General features: G+C 41.5%; 1 protein-coding gene across 4 annotated transcripts in view; it reads right to left on the bottom strand.

Moving 5' to 3' along the window:
• The window catches only part of CACNA1D (calcium voltage-gated channel subunit alpha1 D), a 309,771-nt gene that overhangs the window by 125,628 nt on the left and 162,886 nt on the right, over positions 1-21,257 (bottom strand). For 2 of the 4 annotated variants that reach the window (XM_069475891.1, XM_069475893.1), the window contains exons 6-8: positions 19,125-19,277; positions 18,410-18,606; positions 12,390-12,493 (exon numbers count right to left, since the gene is read on the bottom strand). In XM_069475891.1, coding sequence (XP_069331992.1) covers positions 12,390-12,493; positions 18,410-18,606; positions 19,125-19,277 — 454 coding nt within the window. Of the gene's footprint in view, positions 1-11,718; positions 11,823-12,389; positions 12,494-18,409; positions 18,607-19,124; positions 19,278-21,257 lie in introns of all 4 variants that reach the window. The other 2 variants (XM_069475890.1, XM_069475892.1) reach the window with 1 other exon arrangement.

Below are 21,257 nucleotides of genomic sequence, written 5' to 3'. Positions count from 1 at the left end.
CATGAATGGCTATAGATTATTGGCAGTGGTGTTTTCTTCATTTGATATGATCATATAATTTTATCCTTCATTCTGTTAATATGGTAAATACACTGTTTGATTTTCCAATGGTGAACCAATTTTGTATTCCTGGTATAAATCCCACTTGGTCATGAGGTATTATAATTCCTTTTATACTGCTAGATTCTATTTGCTATTATTTGAGAATTTTGTGTCTATATTAATTAAAGATACTGTTCTTTTCTTATTACGTCTTTGTCAAGTTTTGGTGTCAAGATTATTCTGGCTTCACGAGTTGGAGAATATTACCTCCAATTCTGTGTTCAGGAATGGCATAATTTCTTTCTAAATTGGCTAACAGAATTCACTTTTGACCTCCTCTAGGCCTCTAGTTTCCTTTGAGAGAAGGTTTGTGATTTTGAATTCCATTTAAAAAGGCAAATATAGAACTCTTTAGATTTTTTATTTCTTCTTAGCTGTATTTTTCAAGAAATTTGCCCATTTATCCTAAGTTACTGAATTTGTTATAAAATTGTTTACCCTATTCTCTTGTTATCATTTTAATGTCTGTAATATCTGTGGTGATGTCTCCTCTTTCATTTCTAATACTGATAATTTTCTCCTTTTCCTTTATTAATTAGTTTTGCTAGGAGTTTATCAATTTAATTAAGTTTTTCAGAGAGCTTGCTTTTGGCTTTGTTAACTTTATGCTTTGTGTTTTCTATTTTATTGAATTTTGTTATTCTTTTTTTCTACTTACTTTGGACTTATTTGCTCTTCTTTTTCTAGATTGGTAGATAAAAGTGTAGATGACTCAATTTAAACCTTTCTTCCTTATTGATATAACGATAAATTTCCCTCTAAGCACTGTTTTACATGGATCATGCATATTCTGAGATGTTGTGGGAATTTTTCGTCATTCAGCTTAAAACATTTTCTAATTTTTATTGTAATATTTTTGAGTTATAGGTTATCTAGGGATGTGTTGTTTAATTTCCAAATATTTAGGGGGCTTTCTAGACAGCTTATTATTGATTTCTATTTTAAAACCATTGCAGTTAGGAAAAAAAGTACTTTGTAACATTTCAATTTTTTGAGATTAAGACTTTTTTATGGACAAGATATGGACTACCTTGGTGAATGTTCCATGTGCTCCTGAAAAGAATGTGTATTCTACAGTTATTGAATGTAGTGTTTTGTGAATATCAATTAGGTCAAGCTGGTTGATAATTATCGACTTACCTAAATATAATTTAGATATTATCTATATTTGCTGTTTTTCATCTCTTTGTTCTATCAATTATTGAGAAGGATTGTAAACATTTTCATCAATGTTTATGGATTTTTCAATTTCTCCACCTAATGTTAACAGCTTTTGTTTCATGTATTTTAAAGTCATTATTAGGTGCAAACACATTTAGGGTCCTTGTGTCTTCTTGATGAACTGACCCTTTTATGACTATGAAATCTCTCTGTCTCTGAGATGTCCCTATCTTTAGAAATGCTCCTGGCATTGCAGTCCATTTTGTGTGGTATCAATATAGTTACTCCATTCTTTTATATTTAATCTATGCCTTCATATCTATAGTACCTTGAACTTTTATTCGGCCTGACAACATCTTTTAACTGAAATGTGCCCATTTTCATTTAATGCAATTATTGATATGGTTGGGTTTGTGTCTACCATCTCACTATTTGCTTTTTGTACATTATATTCTTTGTTCCTTTTTTTCCTCCCTTCCTGACTTATTTTGGATAATTGAATACTATTTTATTCCATTTTATCTCTTAGCTTTTCATGCCAACTTTTCAATTTTTTTAACTATTGCTTTAGAGATTATTACATGCATCCTTAAGTTACTGCAGTCTACCACAAATTCACATTATTATTTCACATACAACATAAGAACTTTACCACAGTAAAGCACCATTTAACTCTCTTCTATCTTTTGTGCCATTGCTGTCCCATAGTTTGCTTTTACTTGATATAGTCCCCATAATATCTTATTATTTTTTACGTTAAATGATTATCTTTTAAAGAACTTTAGAAACAAGAAAAATATCTTTTATCTTTACCTTCATGTTTGCCATTTTTGGTACTCCTTGTTTTTTATATATATATTTAACATTTCCATCTTCTATTCACTTCTTTTAGCCTGAAAAACTTCTGTTAACACGTTTTATAGTGCAAATTTGTTGGTGACCAATTCTCTTGATTTCTATGTGAAATTTCTTTTACTTTACCTTATTTTGAAGACTACTTTTGCTTCATAAAGAATTCTAGTTTTTATCTTTCACCTCTTTAAAGATGTCGTTCCATTGTCCTATGGCTTGCACTACTTCTGAAAATAAGTCAGTGAATATTCTTATTACTTTCTCCTAGTACATAATGTACCATTTCCCATTTGGTTTCTTTTAAAATATTCTCTTACTTTGGTAAGAGAATATTCTGTTACTTTGGTAACTGAATTTTCATGTGCTTAGGAGTGGTTCTCTTTGTGTTTATGCCAGTTGGAGTTTGTTGGGCTTCTTGGGTCTATAAATTTACAGTTTTCATAAAATTTGCAACATTTTCAGCTATTATTTCTTTAAAAATTTTTTTTCTTCCCCCATCTCCCTCTCTTCCTCTGTTATTCCACTTTCATTTACATCAGATTGGTTATTATTGTTCTAGAGATCACTAAGCCTGCGCTGCCCAAGCTATTCTTTTTTCTTTTTCAGGTATTGTATTGTTTCTATTTCTCCACTGAGATTTACCATCTGTTCCTTTATTATATCCATTTTTTCCTTCAATTCCTTATACAGGCTTATAGTGGTAACTTCAAAGTCTTTGACTGTTTATTGCAACATGCGTCATATATTTTGTTTCTATTGATTTTTCCCCCTTGATCATGGTTCCTGTTTTTCTGCTTCTTTTCATATCTTATTTTGGATCACGAAGGGAAACATTTCAAGAATGTCTGGATTTTGGTGTCTTCCTTTAATGGGTATTGATTTTTGTTTTGGCACATGTTTAATTTACTGGCCATTTGGAAGCTTGTTTCCAGGCTTTTTAGGACAGGTCTAGAGTAGCCTTACTCTAAGGACTAAAATAACCCACTTCTGAGGCCTGGCTTTTCTGGAGTTTCAATTAAATGCCCAGTGTATTCATCAAGGTCAGTCCACTCCAGATGATCAGAACCATGTGCCTCCCAGCACTGTGAGACCTCCAGCAGCTTACATCTTCCTACCAGCTGGTCTCTGCCAGGCCTCAGTATCAACTGGCACATAAGCAACTTAGTATATGGTTAAAGATTTAAGAAAACCCCTACTCAGATTTCTGGAGCCCCTTCTCTGCACATCTCTTTCTAGTACTCTACTCTGAAAATTCCAGCTGTTTCTTAACAGCCTGAACTCTATTGTTTGTCTCCTCAGCAAATAGACTGTCATCCTCTGCTGAGTTTTGCCTCCCTCTGCCATAATTCTAAAAGTGTTTCCAGGCAGAAAGCCAGGACAATTGTGGGGCTTACTTCTCTTAGGGATCCCAATCCTATGCATCCTATTTCCATTTTCTGAAAATAGTTGCTTCATAATTTTTGTCCAGTCTTATACTTGTTTACAGTAAAAGGTCCAGTCTGGTACTGTTAGTAGATTGTAGCTGGAAGCAGATTACAATATGCTTAAATTGGCCTTTCCACATCCATTCTTGTATCCAGCAAGTCCATTCATATGACTGCAGCCATGGTGATTTTCATATGCAGATGTTTCCCAATATTTTACTAAGAAAAATTTCAAACATCCATAAAAGTAAAATTAACCCATATGCCTACCACCTAGATTCCATGATTAACATCTGCTACATTTTATCACCTATCTATGTATCCCTCTATCCATCCACCAATTCATCTTATCTTTTTGAAGGATTTTAAGGTAAGTTGAAGACATCAGAACACAGCATAATTTTTATAAAATGCAAATTTAAATCACATCACTTCCTGCTTAAAAGTCATCAGTGGATCCCCTTACCCTTCAGCTAATGACCAAACTCTGAGACATGGTCTAAAAGGTCAAGTGTGATCTGGCCTCTGCTAGACAGTCTCTCCTCTCCTTTTCTCTGCCCTCTCCTCCCAGCTTTCTGGGTTCCTGCCACCCTGGCTTTGTCAGTTCCTCCAGTGTCCTCTGTTCCTTCCTACTGTGGGGCCTTCGCATGGGTTTTTTCCTTTGACTGGAATCCTCTGCCCCAGCCTCTTTTCTCATTTTGCCTGGAAATGACCACTATTCGTTCTTCACTTCTTCCAGGATGCTTTCCCCGCCCTCTGGACAGATGTCAGCTGTGCCCATTAAACACTCTCAGAGCACCATGTACCTTTCTTTGAAAGCATTGATAAAAGTCTGTAATTATCATTTTTGCCTCCCCCGTTACATATAAACTTCATGAAGGCAGAAACTATTTCATCTCACCATCGTAACCCCAAAGCCTAGTAAGGCACTTGGCAAATACATCTACCATGATGTAGGCACACAAAAAAATATTCATTAAATGAATGAACAAGTTCTTTCTTAAGAAGCTTAAGAGAGAGAGAGAAAAAGGGAAGTAGCAAAATGTTCTGCTTCTTATTTTTCTGTTATTTCAAATCCAACTGCTTCCAGGCCAGGGATAGTTGCCCTACCCTAGAGAGCCGAGGAACAAAGTCATTCAGACAGCCCTCCAAAGACAGAAACCCACAATTCTGCAACGCTGTTACCAACAGCCAACCTAAATTCTCGTAACACTGTGGATCCATATCTTCATTTGATTCTCAAATATATAGCTCTGAATATCAGAGTTTTGTTTTTTCAGAGAAAATCTCTTTCAAAAAATGGTATCTTTAAGGGTTTAAAACCAACAACTCATTCTATGCCTCTCTATGTGTACTCATCTCCCACAGCAGGCAATAACAACAGCTCTCCTTGGCTTTGTGGGACCTGTGAGTGCTGTCTCATATGAGGAGGAAGATACTTGTGCCTTGGGGGCATATATTTGCTGAAATATTAAAATGAAATCCAGAAAAGGAGTAACTATTAAATTTTCATAAAAAAGAGTTCCCTACACTATAGACTTACTAGTCTTTGAATACCAAAGCTGTCCTGCAATACCAATATTTGATCTCTGTAAGCAATTTTACCAGCTGTCAAAGACTATTACAAAACAAGAGAGGAAAAAAACTGGCACAGGTTGACAGTAGCATTTTAGAGGCAATCATCAATATGTTTCTCACAGAAGTCAATTATTAAACTCATAAACATCCTTTTCATTGGAAAAGTAATGGCAATTGTTAATGCCACCAACTGAATAGGGAACACAGGAAAATTATTGCTTTAATTTCAACTATTAAGGTATCAAGAGCTTTATAAAGAGCTAGGTCTGTGCAGAAAAGCACTGTAATGAATTCCCTTCCCCTAGGATTTGGAATCAACAGATTCCACAGCCCGCCCTGAGACATGAATGTCCTCATCCCCCTCTCCCCTTCTCCTAAACTGCACATCAACAAACCAGAGCGCAGGTGGCAGGAAGACCGCTGACAGAGCAGTCTACTAGTACAGAGCTCTCCATCAGCAAAATGGGTGTTCAGGAGGGCACATGTGGCTAGAGGTGCCTCCTGGGTCCTCAGAGGTCTTTGCTATGTGATATAAAAAAGAACTTGGTAAGAAACAGATGATAGCCACAACTGACAAGTGAGAGAGCTCTTTACTGAATCTGTCGCTAGTGCCTGGCTGCTGTCCACTGCTGTTGCCAGGGAAACAGACGTCAGCTTGATGGAAACAAGGATCAGCGAAAACTTTCACTTACCTCGTTTCCACTGATCCCGACAGCCATTTCTATGGAAACAGCAGCTGCGAGCCAGCGGCAGAGAGGTTACCACTCACTTGTTAATGTCAGGTGTGGCTACCAGCCTGTGCACTTCAGGTACCATGGTACCAACAGCACCAGGATCCAGCTGTCAGCTAGCCCAGACAGCCTGTTAACTCTGCAACAAGAAAGTTCAGTGTTCAAAAGTATATATAAATGTTTAGCTTGGTTTTTTTTAATTAGAAAAAGGAAATTTAGCATTCTTTCATTTAAAGCCAAATTGGGGCTTAATTTCTTGGTCTATCAAAGCCAAACCACGGGAGGTTACTGAATGACCCCGAGTCTTTCCAGCACCCTGATCTCAGCGTTCAATCCCATGCACATTACTTCAAAGTTCAAGAAAAGGGGCATCCAATGGTGTGGACAAATCTTCCACATAGTATCCTAGTCAAGCCAAAGACAAATCTAGCTAAATGCAGCGACGTATTTTGCTACAAGTGATCATTAAGGATGTCTTGGGCATTCTGGCAGCTTGACCATCCCTAATTACACACGGGAAATCTTTTTTTCTTTTTATCATAAGAACTATTTACAAAGAGTCTCTTTGTAAAAATTGTCTCTTTGTTTTTACACTAGACTTCTGCGTGCCTTATCAGCCATTTACCAAAAATTCTCTTGTTGGCCAAGATACGGAATTAACTCATTAACTCAGCACAGTTTTATTCTGCAACATCCGGTGGTAACAAGTCTCACTGACAGCCTGGCTACCCCATGACCTCGACAACAGCCTTTCCCGTTTTGCAAGCAATGCAACTACTCTCGTACGATGCTGATGTGTCAGAGGTGCATATATTGGAGGAAATTCTGTCATTCACTTTCTATCAGTAGACGCTGGTGAGGTGCTGAATGAGAGAAAACCTGAATTCCAGACATGAAAAATTTATAAGGATGCCTATTTCCAGAGGGTATGTCTCCAATTAGAAAATATTTACAAATGAAACCACCACCATCTACTGGTGTGTTTTGCCTCATGGGTCACCATTCAAGTAGAAGAAATTGCCTGGCTCGTAATGGTATGAATTTAAATGGACCAGGGCACAAACTGTGATGCCCCAAACCTAATTCAATTCTGTAAAATTCTAATATAATCAGCCCATGGTCCCACTAGCACCATCAACCACATTCCCTCTCCACTCTCTGTCATAAACCTTTGTTTTAGGAAACAAAGGTTTCATAAATGTATAAGAGTCACGCCTGGGTCTTTGTCTAGGGTCTAGGCCCTGGTATTTGATGTACCCAGAATGGGATGTAGGAAGTGAGATCTAACAGACAATTGGCTTGAAAATCACCCTTGCTCTTCCATAAATCTTCACTTCACCCATGTTCTCTCAACACTTCTAGAGTTAAGGTAAAGAGGCCTCTAGTAGTACAAAATAGAATGATTTAAAAAGGTACCTGTGACCTGGTATATCTAGAATTTATCAGGATACACAGAATATAAATTAATTCAGAGCTGAATAACTTTGAATTTATAGACGTGGATTGGGTTATGTTCAATTTTATGTCATAAACTCTGTTTTACTAACATTTATCACCTAAAAACATACAAGACTTTTTCATCAAAGGGTTTCAAATACTTTTCATAAGATGTTGGCAAAACCAAAGCTTTGAATTCATAAGTGAATTATAAATGGTTTTATTAATAATCTATTTTTTAAAGCAGGCCCAGGAGGTCGTTTATTTAGTAACAACCTTTAATCATTGGCTGCTTATGTCATTACATATTTATGTAATAAAACATTTAAAATATAGCTGACTTTCCACTAATGCAGATGTATCTTGGCCAATTATTATTAATTAGTTTGAAAGGACTTAATTGATTAGATTCTTTTCTTGCATCAAATCCCATTTTCTATACCCTCACTGGAGCTATCGTAATAACAATGACCGAGCACCATATATTCTTTAGCTCACTGACTTCTCACTGGACTCCATGAGTTCAGTACTATGATTAGTTCCATTTTATAGATGAGGAAAGCAAGGCTCCAAGAGGCAAGTAATTTGCCCAAATCTCACAATCAGTAAAAGATAAAGCAAAGATCCAAGTCTTGGTTGTCTGTTTCTAACGTTGGTGTGTTCAACCACTATGTTACAGAAATGCCATTCCCCTCTATTTGTGCAAAAAAAACCCTGTCGAATATAACTTTAGCAACGACAATTCAGACCTGCATAACACTGTTTATCTAACAAAGAACTTCCATACCCTCCACAGCCACCTCTTGGGTGACACAGAGTACAACCTTAATGTGTGTGTAAAGCAGGGTCACTTGCTGGGAAATCCAGAAAATGCCACACAGAATTTCCCAGAGCCCCCTCAACTGCTCCCACTTCACCCAGGAAGAGGAGTGGAGGAAGATCCATGGATTTGAAATAGGGATATGTTCAATCAGTAAAATCCTTTCTATATTTTTAGAAGCCCTTCTGCAATTGTTAGTTGATTAAAAACCACCCTGTGAGGGAGACAGCAAAACAGGATATCCCTGGTTGAGGGACGAGGAAACTGAGGCTCAGAGTAACTAAGTGCAGTCCCAGAGTGAGCATGGGACTCCGGCAGGACAGATCCCAGGTCTTCCAGCCCCCTTCCTGGGTGTTTGAGCCACACCTCAGGAGCCTAAGGAGTCCTCCACCTTGGGGGCCACAGGTATGGCTGGTGGCAGGTGGGCCCTGAAGTGGAGAAGCAGCACAGGGTCAGCCAGCCCACCACCTGCGACCCCCACGCTGCCCCTGGGAACCCAGCAGCAATTCTAAAGATGAAACCCTCAAAGGGGGCAAGCAGCTAAATGAATAATTTTAAAAGTGAAAAAATCCCCAAGCTTCTAAAAAGCCAGCGTGAGAAGATGAGATATACATAATCTGTCCGAACTGTACACTTAAAGGAGACACCCTTTCCAGTTCGTGGTCATAATGGAACCATATCCTCAATGACAACTTAACGTTAAATTGCAACACTAGTTACTGACACGCTCAGCTCCTCCCACAGAGCGCTATCGTCAGAGAGAAAAGTGCTCATCTCTGTTTACGCCTGGCTACGCAGGGCGTACAGTTCACAAACTTCATACTCACCTTGACGGGAAAAGTATCTGTTAGAAAACCAAAGATTTTTTCCAAAGCATCAGTCTTACAATGCTTTAAAAATGTATCAATACCAAATCAAATGTGCAGATTCCAGTTAGCTCGAGAATACAATAGGATGGCATGGCCACACGCAGAAAGGAGCGGAGCACAGACAGGTGCAGGTGTTCCAGAACGGTCAACAGACTGAGGGACACACAGCATCACCGGACACTCCTTCATGAGAAGGCAATAACATGGTCCTGCCTGGACTTGCTACAGGTGGAGCCTTTTAATTCAGGGCTTCTGGGATTCCACTTGTGTTGGTCTGATAGTCCCTCAGAGGCTGTGCAACACAAGGTGTCTTTCCTTTAACATTTATGTCCTTCTCGTTTTGCACTACCTCTAGTGTTCCCTAAAAGAACTATGAAGAATCTTGAGATGCAAATTTAAAATTTTTTAATTTGTTTTAACAACAACAAAAATACAAATGAGAAAGTAAGAGGGGGGTGGCCAGGCAGAGAAGCAGAGGAAATTGTTGGGGAGGTGGAGGCCTGCCAACCCTCATCAGTTTCCTCGTGGGAGTCCCCTCATCTTCCCTGTGCAGCTCTCAGAGCCCCCTGGTCCACACCTCTGCTCTAGCATGTGCTGTACTGTGCGGCTTAAACACGGTCTACCCCACGGGACAATGATCGCCTGAGCGCAGACATCTTGGCACTGTGGGTCCTGGCCCAGAGCCGGGCACTCCATGGGAGCTCGGGAAACGCTGGCCAAATCGGCGGGCCTGGCTGAGAGGCTCTGCCTTGCAGACAAAGTTCCTATTCCACGCAAAGCACCTCCAGCATCTCCTGCCCAAGTGGCCTCACGGGTGGGGTGGCGGCAGCGTGCAGCCCCTGGGACTTTGAACATAGCACGACCTGACGGCTGAAATCTCTGAGAAGCCTCGGGTTTTCTTTTAAACATTCATGTGTCATTTGCATTCTCCTTCATCTCAGTTTTGTTTTGATGAAAAAAATAATGTTTTCAAAAAACTTATTATTTTCCCCAGAAATATATTTCAGTAAGCTGGCTGTTTCACGAGGGCGTGTGCCTTTTTTTATCCTCCCGCTTTGGGTACCTCCCACAGAGCTGCACGTCTAACCCCACCATTATCCTGGGAAGCCCCTCCTCCCATCTTTGCCTTTTCTCTTTTTTTAAGCACCTCATGATTTGGCTCCCAGCTCTGCTTCATCATTCCGGGGCAATGGTTCCTGCCTGGGGAAGCTAAAAGATAAGGCATGTCACTGGCACTGTTAAAATTAGTGGTTTCCAAGGCCTCCGTCAGTTTAGTTGGGTTTAGGAGACGTGAGGCGCCAGGGAATTCACAACAGGATGGCTGCTAACCTTGTATGGGAAGTTCCTGTGGCAGAAATCAGAAACAGTGTTGTTTCTCCAGGAATAAACGCCACCCTCTCAATCCCAACCCTAATCTAAGGCCACCAAGAGCCATTTCTCGGTGGGGGTTTCACAGGACGGTGTGCGTCCACGGTGGGAAACTGAGCACAGTCGGCGCAGGAGGATTTACAACGTGACCCCCGGGACACAGGCGGGGCACAGCTGAGGGAGATGAAGAAGGGAAGCCAAGATGGATAGCCAGGCTCTGCTTCTGCTCTGGAAAAGGCCGTGTTTCCAAAAATGTGATAAAGGTCTTTTCACTAACTCGGCATACATGAAGACATCACTTCCCTGAGATGCAGCCTTGGAAAGAGCAAGATAAAGTAAGTGAGGAGCGGATTAATTCCCTTGGAATCAAATCCATCAACACCACCTCCTGAGGCTGTCTGGGCTCGGTGTGGTGACAAAGGCTCCTCTGGAGAACACTGGTATCTGCTGGGCCTCTGGGGGCTCTGTTGCTCCCCCACCCCGGCAAGGGTTGTATGAAGAAGCTGCCTGTGAGAGAGCCCAGAGAGCTCCTAGCTCCCTCCCCTGGGGCACCCCCCACTTTCTGGGGTGTCTGAGAGGCGGTGACGATGCAAAGCTGCAGGGCTCTGGGATGGCTCTCCAGTGACACCAGGGCACAGCCTGCCACACGAGGAGTCCCCTTTCCTAGCCAGTCTCTGCCCAACCCTCTTTACAGAGAGTCAGTCCATAGAGATGGGGTGATAGACAAAATGGATTTCGAAAACAGTGACTCAATGACAAGGATGATAAGGCCATGGGAAACGAATATGTAAAAGTTGATCATGATTCTGCATTAAAGGAAGATTCCACCAGTTATGATTAAAAATGAAATTAGAGAGACAAGTCTCAATGTGATAGGACTAGAAAACCAAGCTAATAAAGTAAGATTTTGAAACCGTTCAGGATTTATGTGCTAATCTAGCCTTATTTCTCTTTCACAGTAAAATCTGAAACACCACTGGAAGTATTTGACGCACCGTGGTGACTTAAGAGGGCCAGGTTGTGTACTGAACTAATAGAAACAAAACCACAGGAGACCAGGGCCCTTTCCTGGGCTACATGAGGCTGGGAATCCTTGTACTCACTTGTAATCCACCTCTACACATTCATATACTAATAGAACTGGCTTCAGGGAAACGTGTTCATTAAATTAATAGTGTTTGGCAAGCATCAGAAACACAGAATCTCACAGACAGACACAGGCAGAAAGAATCACAGTTCAATCCAAAAGCAACACACTGAGGGGACGTCAGAGTCCAAACGCATGCAGAGAAGCTGTCGGGGAGCAGCTGGGAGACACGCAGAGTCGCCTTACACGTGGCAGCAGGAGAATGTGCAACACGGATCCAACTGCTTACCCACTAAGGACACCAAGAACCAGGTTAAGGACGAAAAATGAGCCAAGGATGATCAGACTAACAAAATACACCCATGGCCATTCCCATCCTATCGCATCATTTACCTGTAAAACGTAAGGAGATCAGTTATCAGTTATCCATTTACAAAGAGCAGAGCCCCAGTTGCAGCTGCCAGACCACTCAGAGCTTGGATGGTTAGTGTTTCTAGGACAGGGACTGGGCCTAAGTCCTCCTGTTTTTTTCCTTCAAATAAGGACAAGTTCTGCTGAAACCTACAAATGTGGCCTACCAAAAGTTGGCCCAGCCCAGCTCATTTAGCTACTGTTTTGTACCAATTAATCTGCATTATATTTGGATCCAGACCAATAAAGCAATTATAAATGCATCTCATTTTAGAACAGACAAAAGGGCAAGCAATGGAAATTATTTAAATCTCAAGCAACAATGCTGATTAGTTTCTGGTCAATAATAATTCTATAGCTTTCTTTCATGAAGGCTGGTCAGGTTCCAGGAAACAGCTTGATTTGGGAAGCTCAGCAGAAAAGAAAGCATCTCGGAGGACACGTAAAAGTGTCTGGCACCCTCCTAGCGGCCCCCATCCCGCAAAGCCTGTGTGGTCTTGGCAACTGTCCTCAGGACTCTGCTTTCAAGATGAAAGAGGTGTAGCTTACCCGCTCAATACACCAAGTACAAGATTTAGTACGAAAAATGACCCAAAGATGACGAGACTGACAAAATACACCCAGGGCAATTCAAATCCCATAGCATCATTCATCTGCAAGAAATAAGATGGTCTCATAGGAGTGGGTTAATAAGAGAATCTAATAAGGAGAGAGGGTCACATTAGAGACAGCATTCTATACATTTAATTAAACATTTACTTAGATTCAAATCAGAGACAACAGCAGCCAATGCACATCCACTATACATTCCCAACACACGTACACGCGCGCACGCACACACACACACACACACACACACAGAGCCCCCAAGAGTCATCAAGGCTTTCAGACTAAATAGCAGATTTTAGCCCCACGTAGGGAAATCAGCTGGGATTTGGCTCTTATCAGGAAACTGTCTTGACAAGTGATTTTCAGAAATGATCTTGGTAAAGGACAAAACTAGTGCTTAGCTAGAACCTATTTTCTACTCTGCCCAAGTTGTTAGTACTTTCTTTGCTTTTAAAATTTGTGATGGTGGAAAAGTCTTAGTTATAGAGACAAACTTGTAACATTTGACTCTATAAACTCTTTTTATTAATAAAAATTCCTAACATAATAACCTTCCACTGGAAGCCAACCTACCCAAGGAAACCTGACCCACTTTAGATCTGGATTATCTGCAATCCGTAAGTACAAGCACAACTAATGGAAAGCAAACATTTTTTTTCAGAGGTCAACTAGCTTTGACATATTCAGGGGTGCTTTTAGTAATGGGCTTTTTGTCAGCTGTACCCACAGAAAGGACTCTGGAGGAGGACAGCAGCCCTTTCCCCCACCCCTAGCTTTGACCTAGAGGACCCCCATGAAACTAGCTCCAGTTGTGAACTGAGTGGGATTAGAGGTGAAAGGGCTCAGCCAGAAGCAGCCCATGTCCCCACTTCCAGACAAGCTCAGGTTCACATTCAGACATAGTTTCCATGTCAGACCCTCCTAGGGGAGGTTTGGTGGTGAGCAGCTCTCATGCTGGAGCAAACAGGTGCTTTAAAGATCACATCTGGATAGAACTTTCCAGCAGCACGGGTCAGTGTTACATCGGGCAAACACCTGTCCCAGGCAGGAGGTGTTACAGACCAGCCAGAGAACAGAATGGATGACCCCAGGCATGACCCTACTGGAACACCCAGACTCTCCAGCCAATAGGAATCATATATAGTCTGGGCGGAGCCATCTCTTGCCTCACAGGTGCATGCCCCCAGGGTGCTAAGCATGTGCTCTCCTGCACATTATCTGGCTCCAGGTTTTAGCTTTACAGAATGAGGCTCATACATTTCATAATGTTTGCCTCATGTAGAAGCCAAACAGGAAAAGGGGACATTAAAAAAAATTACCTAACATCTGTTGTTGAAGTCGAGGGAGAGGGCATTAAATCCCTCATGAAACACCTGTTTGGCCACATGAAAACTGATGTGCTTAATAGAACTCATATCAGGCTGCACATCTTACATTGGCAATTAGAGTAATGAATGAGCCAGGGCCGTGGCTGCAATTGTTGATCTAATTAAGTTGGATAAACTAATTTCATCAGGAAGGCACAGCGTAATTCTTCCAAAGCAACTGCACCACTAAACTTATTTAAAAACCCATGTGTGGAGAAGAAACAGCCCGCCTGGTGTGGCAGCCAGAACCCAGCCTGGGTCCACACCTGCCAGAGAGACATCTCTGTGCCTGTTCTCCTCCACAAAGGTACGTGGGGCAGGGGCGGGTGGACAGGTCCAGGGCTCCCATCAGGAAACCCCAGTCTTGCACAACTCTGGCACAGTCAGTCGAACCATCTGCCTCACCAACCCTCCTTCAGGCCTCAGTCTGCTGTTCCAGAGAATGTCTCTGGTAACAGCCATCTTCTCCACTTCAAAGGGAAAATCTTGAGAGTAGGTGTTCAGCAGACTCACATTTGCTCAGATCAGAAGTATCACCTGGAATGACTGCGGAGGGCTGGGAAAAGGCCGGTGGCTAAACACAAACCACAGGGGACTCCAAATCGCTACACCAGAAGGTGCACAAGGGAGGCCAACTTCAGCTCTAAGAGCCTCTCTCTCCCCCATTGCTAATCCTTCTCAACCCAAGCCCCTTTGTGGAGCCGAGTATTTCTTAGACCTTACCATATACACAGGGAAAAATCAGAACTGGCAAGTTGTTCCCCAAAATACCCAAATGAAAATAGAGACTCTGTTTGGAATTTTGTCGGCCTGTTCTTTATCAATAGAGAAATCAGCATGAGCTGAAGCACTTCAATTTAGATTAATTAAAAAAATATTTATATTAAAGTCATCATGGGGTGTCACCTGGTGCCCAGGAAATAATTTTCTTTTTAGCTTCAGTTTTCCCCCATTTGAAAGGCTGAAATGCACATTCATGTCTAAAATTAAAGGCCAACCTAAGGATTTTTGTTTTTTTTCTAACTGTTGAAAACACTATTAGAAACTTGGTATCCTGGTTGTAACTCCCAGAAGATGGAATAAGAAAAGGCAAGCCCTCAGCTGACTACCTAGAGGGAAATTTCCTAGGTGCCTTGAATGAAGGAGATTGTCAGCTTGTCCGTGAGTGCTTCTGGTGAGGGTCTGGCAGCCAGCACCTCCAGAGGTATGTGCACTGAGAAAAGAGCTTGGTGCTAAGGCAAGTTGCCATAAATGATTTACATGAATAGCTCTCTTAAAACCAATACTTTTAATTTCCTACAGTTAAAAACATTTCCTCTAAATTGAAAAAAAAAATTAAACCATGTCATCTAATTCTGCATCTTGTAGACAAGGGAATTAAGGCCCAGAGAGGTTCAGTGACCTACCCAAAGTCACACAACCAGCCCTCTCCAGCCACCAGAGGTTAACGATCTCACTCCCTGATACATCCAAATAACAGTTCTGGCCTAAGTGTACCTTTCTGCACATTAGATCCACCTGCATTTCCCTTCTCAGGACTCTGCCAGTCATTTACCAGACACTCTTGAGAATTAAGGCATAAATGACCTTGGGAACACTGGCTGAATATAAAGTTAACTAGATGCAAAACAATGCCCCCAGAAAGACTTTGTCCACCATACACAAATGCCTAAAGGATTGAGAAATTTGCTTGCAATCAATATTTAAAACCCAATCTCCTTTATCTCTCAAGATGTTCCCTTTATGCCATAGTTGTGGATAAAATAGATGCTCAAACATGGCCCATCTATACTAATGGGGCAATGTGCGCTTGGTACATATGAAGAATGGTACTAGTCACTGGTATTTACTCTGTGCCGGGCACTGTGCTGGCCAGGGGTGCTCTGCTGTGGAACACAGCTGTGTGGCTCCCAGCGGACCCTGGCCCATAAAATATGAGGAAGATTTGGCTCCTTGGCCCCTGCCTATCTCTGTGATGAGTTAATAAATGCCATCAACAATTAAAAACAATCTTGATGGATTTCACAGAGTAAGATCTTAGAGAACACTCTGGAAGACATTACCTAGCTGCCCCCTAGTGTTCTAGAAGGATTCATGAACTGCTGACGAGTGGAAGAATGCCAAGGAAAGAGTGCTGGGTTCTAGTCTGGACCAGAGGAGTCCTAGGACCTGCAGGCCAGATCCAGCCGCCTGCCTGCTTTTCTATGGCCCTCAAGCTAAAAACGATTTTTACATTTTGATATGGTTGGGGAAAAAATCAAAATAATGTTTCCTGATACATAAAAGTCATATGAAATTCAAATTTGAGGGTCCATAAGTAAACTGTAATAGAACCACAGCCATTTATTTATGCATTTATTATCTATGGCTGCTTCTGAGCTACAACAGCAGAGTTGCATACTTGCAACAGAGACCACATGGCCTGCGAGGCCAAGTATATTTACTATTTGGCCCCTTATAGAAAGCTTTGCAGACCCCTGTTCTAGACCGAGGACCACAGCCACTTGCTGTGGGCCCCTGGAGATGTTTAGTCATCTCTGTACATTCCACTACCTCCATCTTCAAGATCCTAGACCTTCTATACATGGATACAGACTGGGATAATGTTTATGAATTACTTGAGTTTCTCCATCAGAATAAAGATGCTATGTAACTCATGGAGAATATAATTATATTGTCAAATTATTAACCCTGTGATTGTCATATTAACAATAAAGATGATAATTATATCATCCTAGGTGATACTTAAAAGTTCTCAGAAAAACAAAGTGAAAACTTTTGTTTCTGGCTGCATGAAGTTTTTTCTCCTTTAATCACACACTCCCAGGGTTTCCACTTGCTTGACAACAGGAAATTGTTGTGAGAGAATTAATGTGCAAAAATATAACATAAAGTATAAAATTGTCCATTAGTCAAGGCATGTTGGATCAGCAGTTGACAATTTACCATGACAATTGGGAGAAAAACAAAGCTTGGAGGAGTCACAGGTTTTTATTTTTTAAAAAAATCAAAATGTTGTTTTCTGTACTGTTTGGGGGGAAAGATCAGAGTTTGGGCTATTTGTATAATCTTTTTTCTATTTCCCAGAAACTTTAAGAGGAGCCTGGAATTGAGGCCTCAACTTATCTGACTAGGAGTTGCAATTTAGAATAGTGAAAATGAACCCTTCACCTAACTTGAGGGCCCCGTGCATGGCCATGGTCTTGGCTCATCCAATATAATCTCCCTCTTCCTCCTCCTCCATGAAAAAGCACTGTTTTGTGAATATAAATAACAGATGTGCATACCCACACAGACACACACACACACACATACAGACACACACTCTCCTATAACAATCAGAAAAAGAAAGGGACATGGGAAAAACAAGATATAACATGTTGGTGATGCTTAAACCTCATCAAACTACACTCACACTTTAGAGACTAAAGGTAAAACATACCTTCTTTGTCTAATATTGAAAATACAGGGACCTCTACAATCCTATGAGTATAATGCTCACTGGTGAAGAGAAGCAAAAATCTATTTATAACTATTATATGTTACATTCTCTGAAGTTATGGAGAAATATAAAATCCTATAAAGCATCTAAAATTTAGAAATTGTCAGAAGCTACTTCTCAATTTGCAGGCCTTCTAACCAGAAGCTGCCCATTCAAGAAGTACTTTGTTACTAATTTCCTTTTAACAACTCATTAATTGGAATCCTGGTTAATCCCATTTGGACTTGGGTTTAGGCTCAAAATCACGTTAGCTGTTTTTTCACAGTAACTCTTATACCAGGGAAAACAATTTCCAAACTTCTGTGAGCCTTTTAAATTCTACCAAACAAACTCAGCCCCGGGAAATGGCTGTTAAAATATTACTGAACTTTATTCATACCTCTGGCTCTGTCAGGAACAAGAAGAATGAGACCCTAGCCTTGAAAGGGTGTCCAGCTGTTTCCATGGTGGGCTACAAGGGTCCACCAGCCCTGGAAGTCTGTCGTGCTATTTTTCTACCCTTTCTGCCAGAATTTCACAGCTCCCAATAGAAAGGAAGAGAGCTGAGGGCCTGGGCTAGGTGGATTTATAGTAATGTTGAAGATACAAAAGGGAAATATTATAATAGGGGAAAACTCATGTTGGGTTTAAGGTTGTACTGAGTTTTGGAAAGCATGAAAGGAATCCAATTTATGTTCCCTCTCTTCTCTTTGGGATCTAATAAAGTAACCTGCCTTTATATATTGAGGTCAATTTTAGCCTTTAGAAGTCCAGGACTTTCTTAACCTGGAAAATGACCCTCTGGCTCTCCTGGAGTTTAATAAGGACAGCCCTAGACTCCTGGAATTCCTCTAAAGGGGACGACTGGGCACATGGCAACAGTTCTCTAGGCAGCACTGGGAGTGGAGGCCTCACAGGTCAGAAGCCAACATCAGGCAGTAACTTTCTAGAACTGAAACCACGGCCCTGGAGGACCAGGAAGATGAAAAGAGGGTCTGCTTCCTTTCCCAAAGAACTGACTTCCAGGGTTTCTTTCTCAGCCAACTCTCCAATGGCTCTAGCTAATGAAACACCTCTCTCCAAGGAAAAAACTCTCTCCTCAAACTGCTTACCCAGTAGAGCACGTCTGTCCAGCCCTCCATGGTGATGCACTGAAACACAGTGAGCATGGCAAAGGCAAAGTTATCAAAGTTGGTGATGCCTCCATTCGGGCCAACCCAGCCGCTCCTACATTCCGTGCCATTGGCGGTACACTGGCGTCCATTCCCTGAGAACGCACACGGAGCTGGGTCCTCTTCAGCTACGATATCTGCAAACAGAGTAAGCAGGCTGCACCACTCCGGAGACAAACATCAGGACACCCAAGCCAGGGGACGCTGAGAACCCTTGCCAGAGCCTGGAACACCCTACTGCCTATCTATGCTGTCTCGGAAGCCTGCTTGTCCTTCAGGGTCCATTTCAAATCCTCCCTCCTCAGTGGAATGTGCCCTTTCCTTTACTCAGACTCCCTCTCTCTCTGCACCCACTCCTACAGCCCCTTCAGCTCAGACAGCACAATCTATTGGCTTTCTGCAGGTTCAGGGGTTGGAGGTCCCCCATCTTGTTTGCTAGGACACATTGCACAGGAAATGCAGATGGAATGGGAGATTAAATTCTCACTTGTTCTGAACATGATTCACACTAAGAACTGGCTGGGTAAACTTTCTGGTATACTCGGCATTTTTTTTCTCTTCCGTTTTGTTTTAGATTTTCCCCAAACCACAAAAGTTGTTTTTAGGAAAACCAACATTTTTTAAAGTTAGGTTAGCTACCATTTTCATTACTCACCTGAGTCAGCAAAAAAACATGTTTTGTGCATTTTTCCAATAAAAAGTTCCAATCCTATAATAGCATAGATTATGATTACAAATAATACCAAAAGGGCTATGTGAAGGAGGGGAACCATGGCTTTTATAATGGAGTTCAGGACAACTTGTAAACCTAGGGAAAAGAAAAACAAGTTTGTGAGCCAGGAAGACACTTCCGCGATGCATATATATAATTCCTAACGATGCCTGCTCTGTTTGTGATGCATGGCAATAAAACTCAGGGCTATTTAAAATCTTTTAGTTAATTTTAAGCCTGGATGTGAGATGAGCAAAAGAAAAAAAGAACTTTAAAGATCATCTAATCCAACTCCTGCTCTTGACAGATGGAAAAACTAAGGCCCAACATTAGAGTTCATCATTCATTTATGCATTTATTCATCCATTTGACAAAATACTTTGAGCATCTACCCCGTGGTAATCATACAGTTTAGTGTTTTGGGGCAATATGATGATGTTTTACATAAAGTGTCTTCTCTCAAAGAAGTTACATTCTAGAAGGAGACATAGAATTAAACACAAATAACTCTGCTCTAAGGTGGCACATAGATGCTATCTGAGTAATACCAGTTCAGATTAAAGCAGGATGAGAGACATTGCCTCTGAGAGGGGTGAAGACAGGTAGCTCAGCTCGGGAGCAGCTTCCCTCCAGGCGGGTCCTGGAGGATGAGCAGGAGGGATGTCCACAGGAGGGCAGAGGCCACTGCAGGGGGAGGGGACAGAGTACCAAAAGCAAAGATGTGGGTGAGCGCAATGTGGGCTCGGGGTGGCCCGTCTTGCCTGGTGGTTATACAGTGGAAAATAATATCAAGAAAGAAAAGCAGATTGCAGCCAGGTAGTTCTGGGTTTTGAATTTGGGTTATGGAGCCAGACTTTAGTCCATCAGCAAAAGGCAGCAGCTTTATAAAGACCAACAGGACAGAAGTAGGCAAGTCAGGCAGAGAGGGGGTTCCAGAGTGCTGGGGCTCTCCGGGTAGGGGAGGATGAAGATCCGGATGAGACAAGAACTCAGCATCTGAGTGGGAATGCCAGAAAGGTACCTGTGGAGCACTCCAATTATTTGGGCAGAGTCTAGACGCAAATCCCAGCACCCTGAACAAAAATAAGCATTTCAAAGAAGGCCTCCTGGAATGAGGGAGGCAGGAGGGAGAGGGAGGAGGGGTGAGAGTAACTTTAGCCCTGCTCTTCTGATATTTAAATGTTCAAAGTTATTCAATATTTTTGCCTCCCATAAGGAGTACATGGAGAGAGGAGGAAAAGAAAACATCTGCTCTAACCCACTTGGACAGGTTTTTGTTGTTGTTTTGGGTTTTTTTTTTTTGAGATACCAATGGGCCATCCAAAATCATCATCCGGCAGTTAGCTCTTCTAAATTCTATGGCAACAAGCCATATACTTCAGGAATATTTTTATATTTACAGTAACTATCATATTTCAGATTGGTCAAATTTATAAGATAATAAAGCTGTACCTTAATGTGAACATACAGTTTCATTACATTCAGCTCCTTTGTACATAATCAACATGTACAGATGATCTCATGGGACTCTAGCCAAGGAGGCAGTGTAAAAGTAGAAAGAAATCCCGGGCAGGAAGGTGGAGTCTGTGGATCTGTCCCGTCTGGCCTCCCACCAGCTGCAAGAACTTATACTAGTTCCCAGCTCTTAACAGGCCTCTGTTTCCTCATGTACAAAAAGGCACAGATACAACAGATGATCTTTAGGGTTCCTTTCCACTTTGATGATCTTGAATTCAGATAAACCTTTATCAGCTAACTGAATATGGGTTGTTAAGAGCTCCACAAATGTCCAAACTGCCACTTTTTGAAATATATTTACCTTTTATTGAAAGACTATGTATTCCCATGCACACATGCACACAAAATTATGCCTTTTAGAACAGTCAGGATTCTCTTTAGAAGGGACTGGACAATTCTGAGATAAATGTAAATAGTCAAGCACTCCTGGGCAGTTTTAACAATTTCAGGTACTAGAGGAGAAATCACCAGGCCACAGCTACCAACCAGCACTGGAAATAGCATGTCCCCAAACCCGTGATCCCTTTCCCCAGAAGCCCATTTGGGTGTGTGAGGGGC

The sequence above is a fragment of the Eulemur rufifrons genome, chromosome 7, assembly GCF_041146395.1.
Source record: "Eulemur rufifrons isolate Redbay chromosome 7, OSU_ERuf_1, whole genome shotgun sequence".
In the NCBI taxonomy this organism is placed as follows: Eukaryota; Metazoa; Chordata; class Mammalia; order Primates; family Lemuridae; genus Eulemur; species Eulemur rufifrons.
This window is presented reverse-complemented; position numbering and strand designations above follow the sequence as displayed.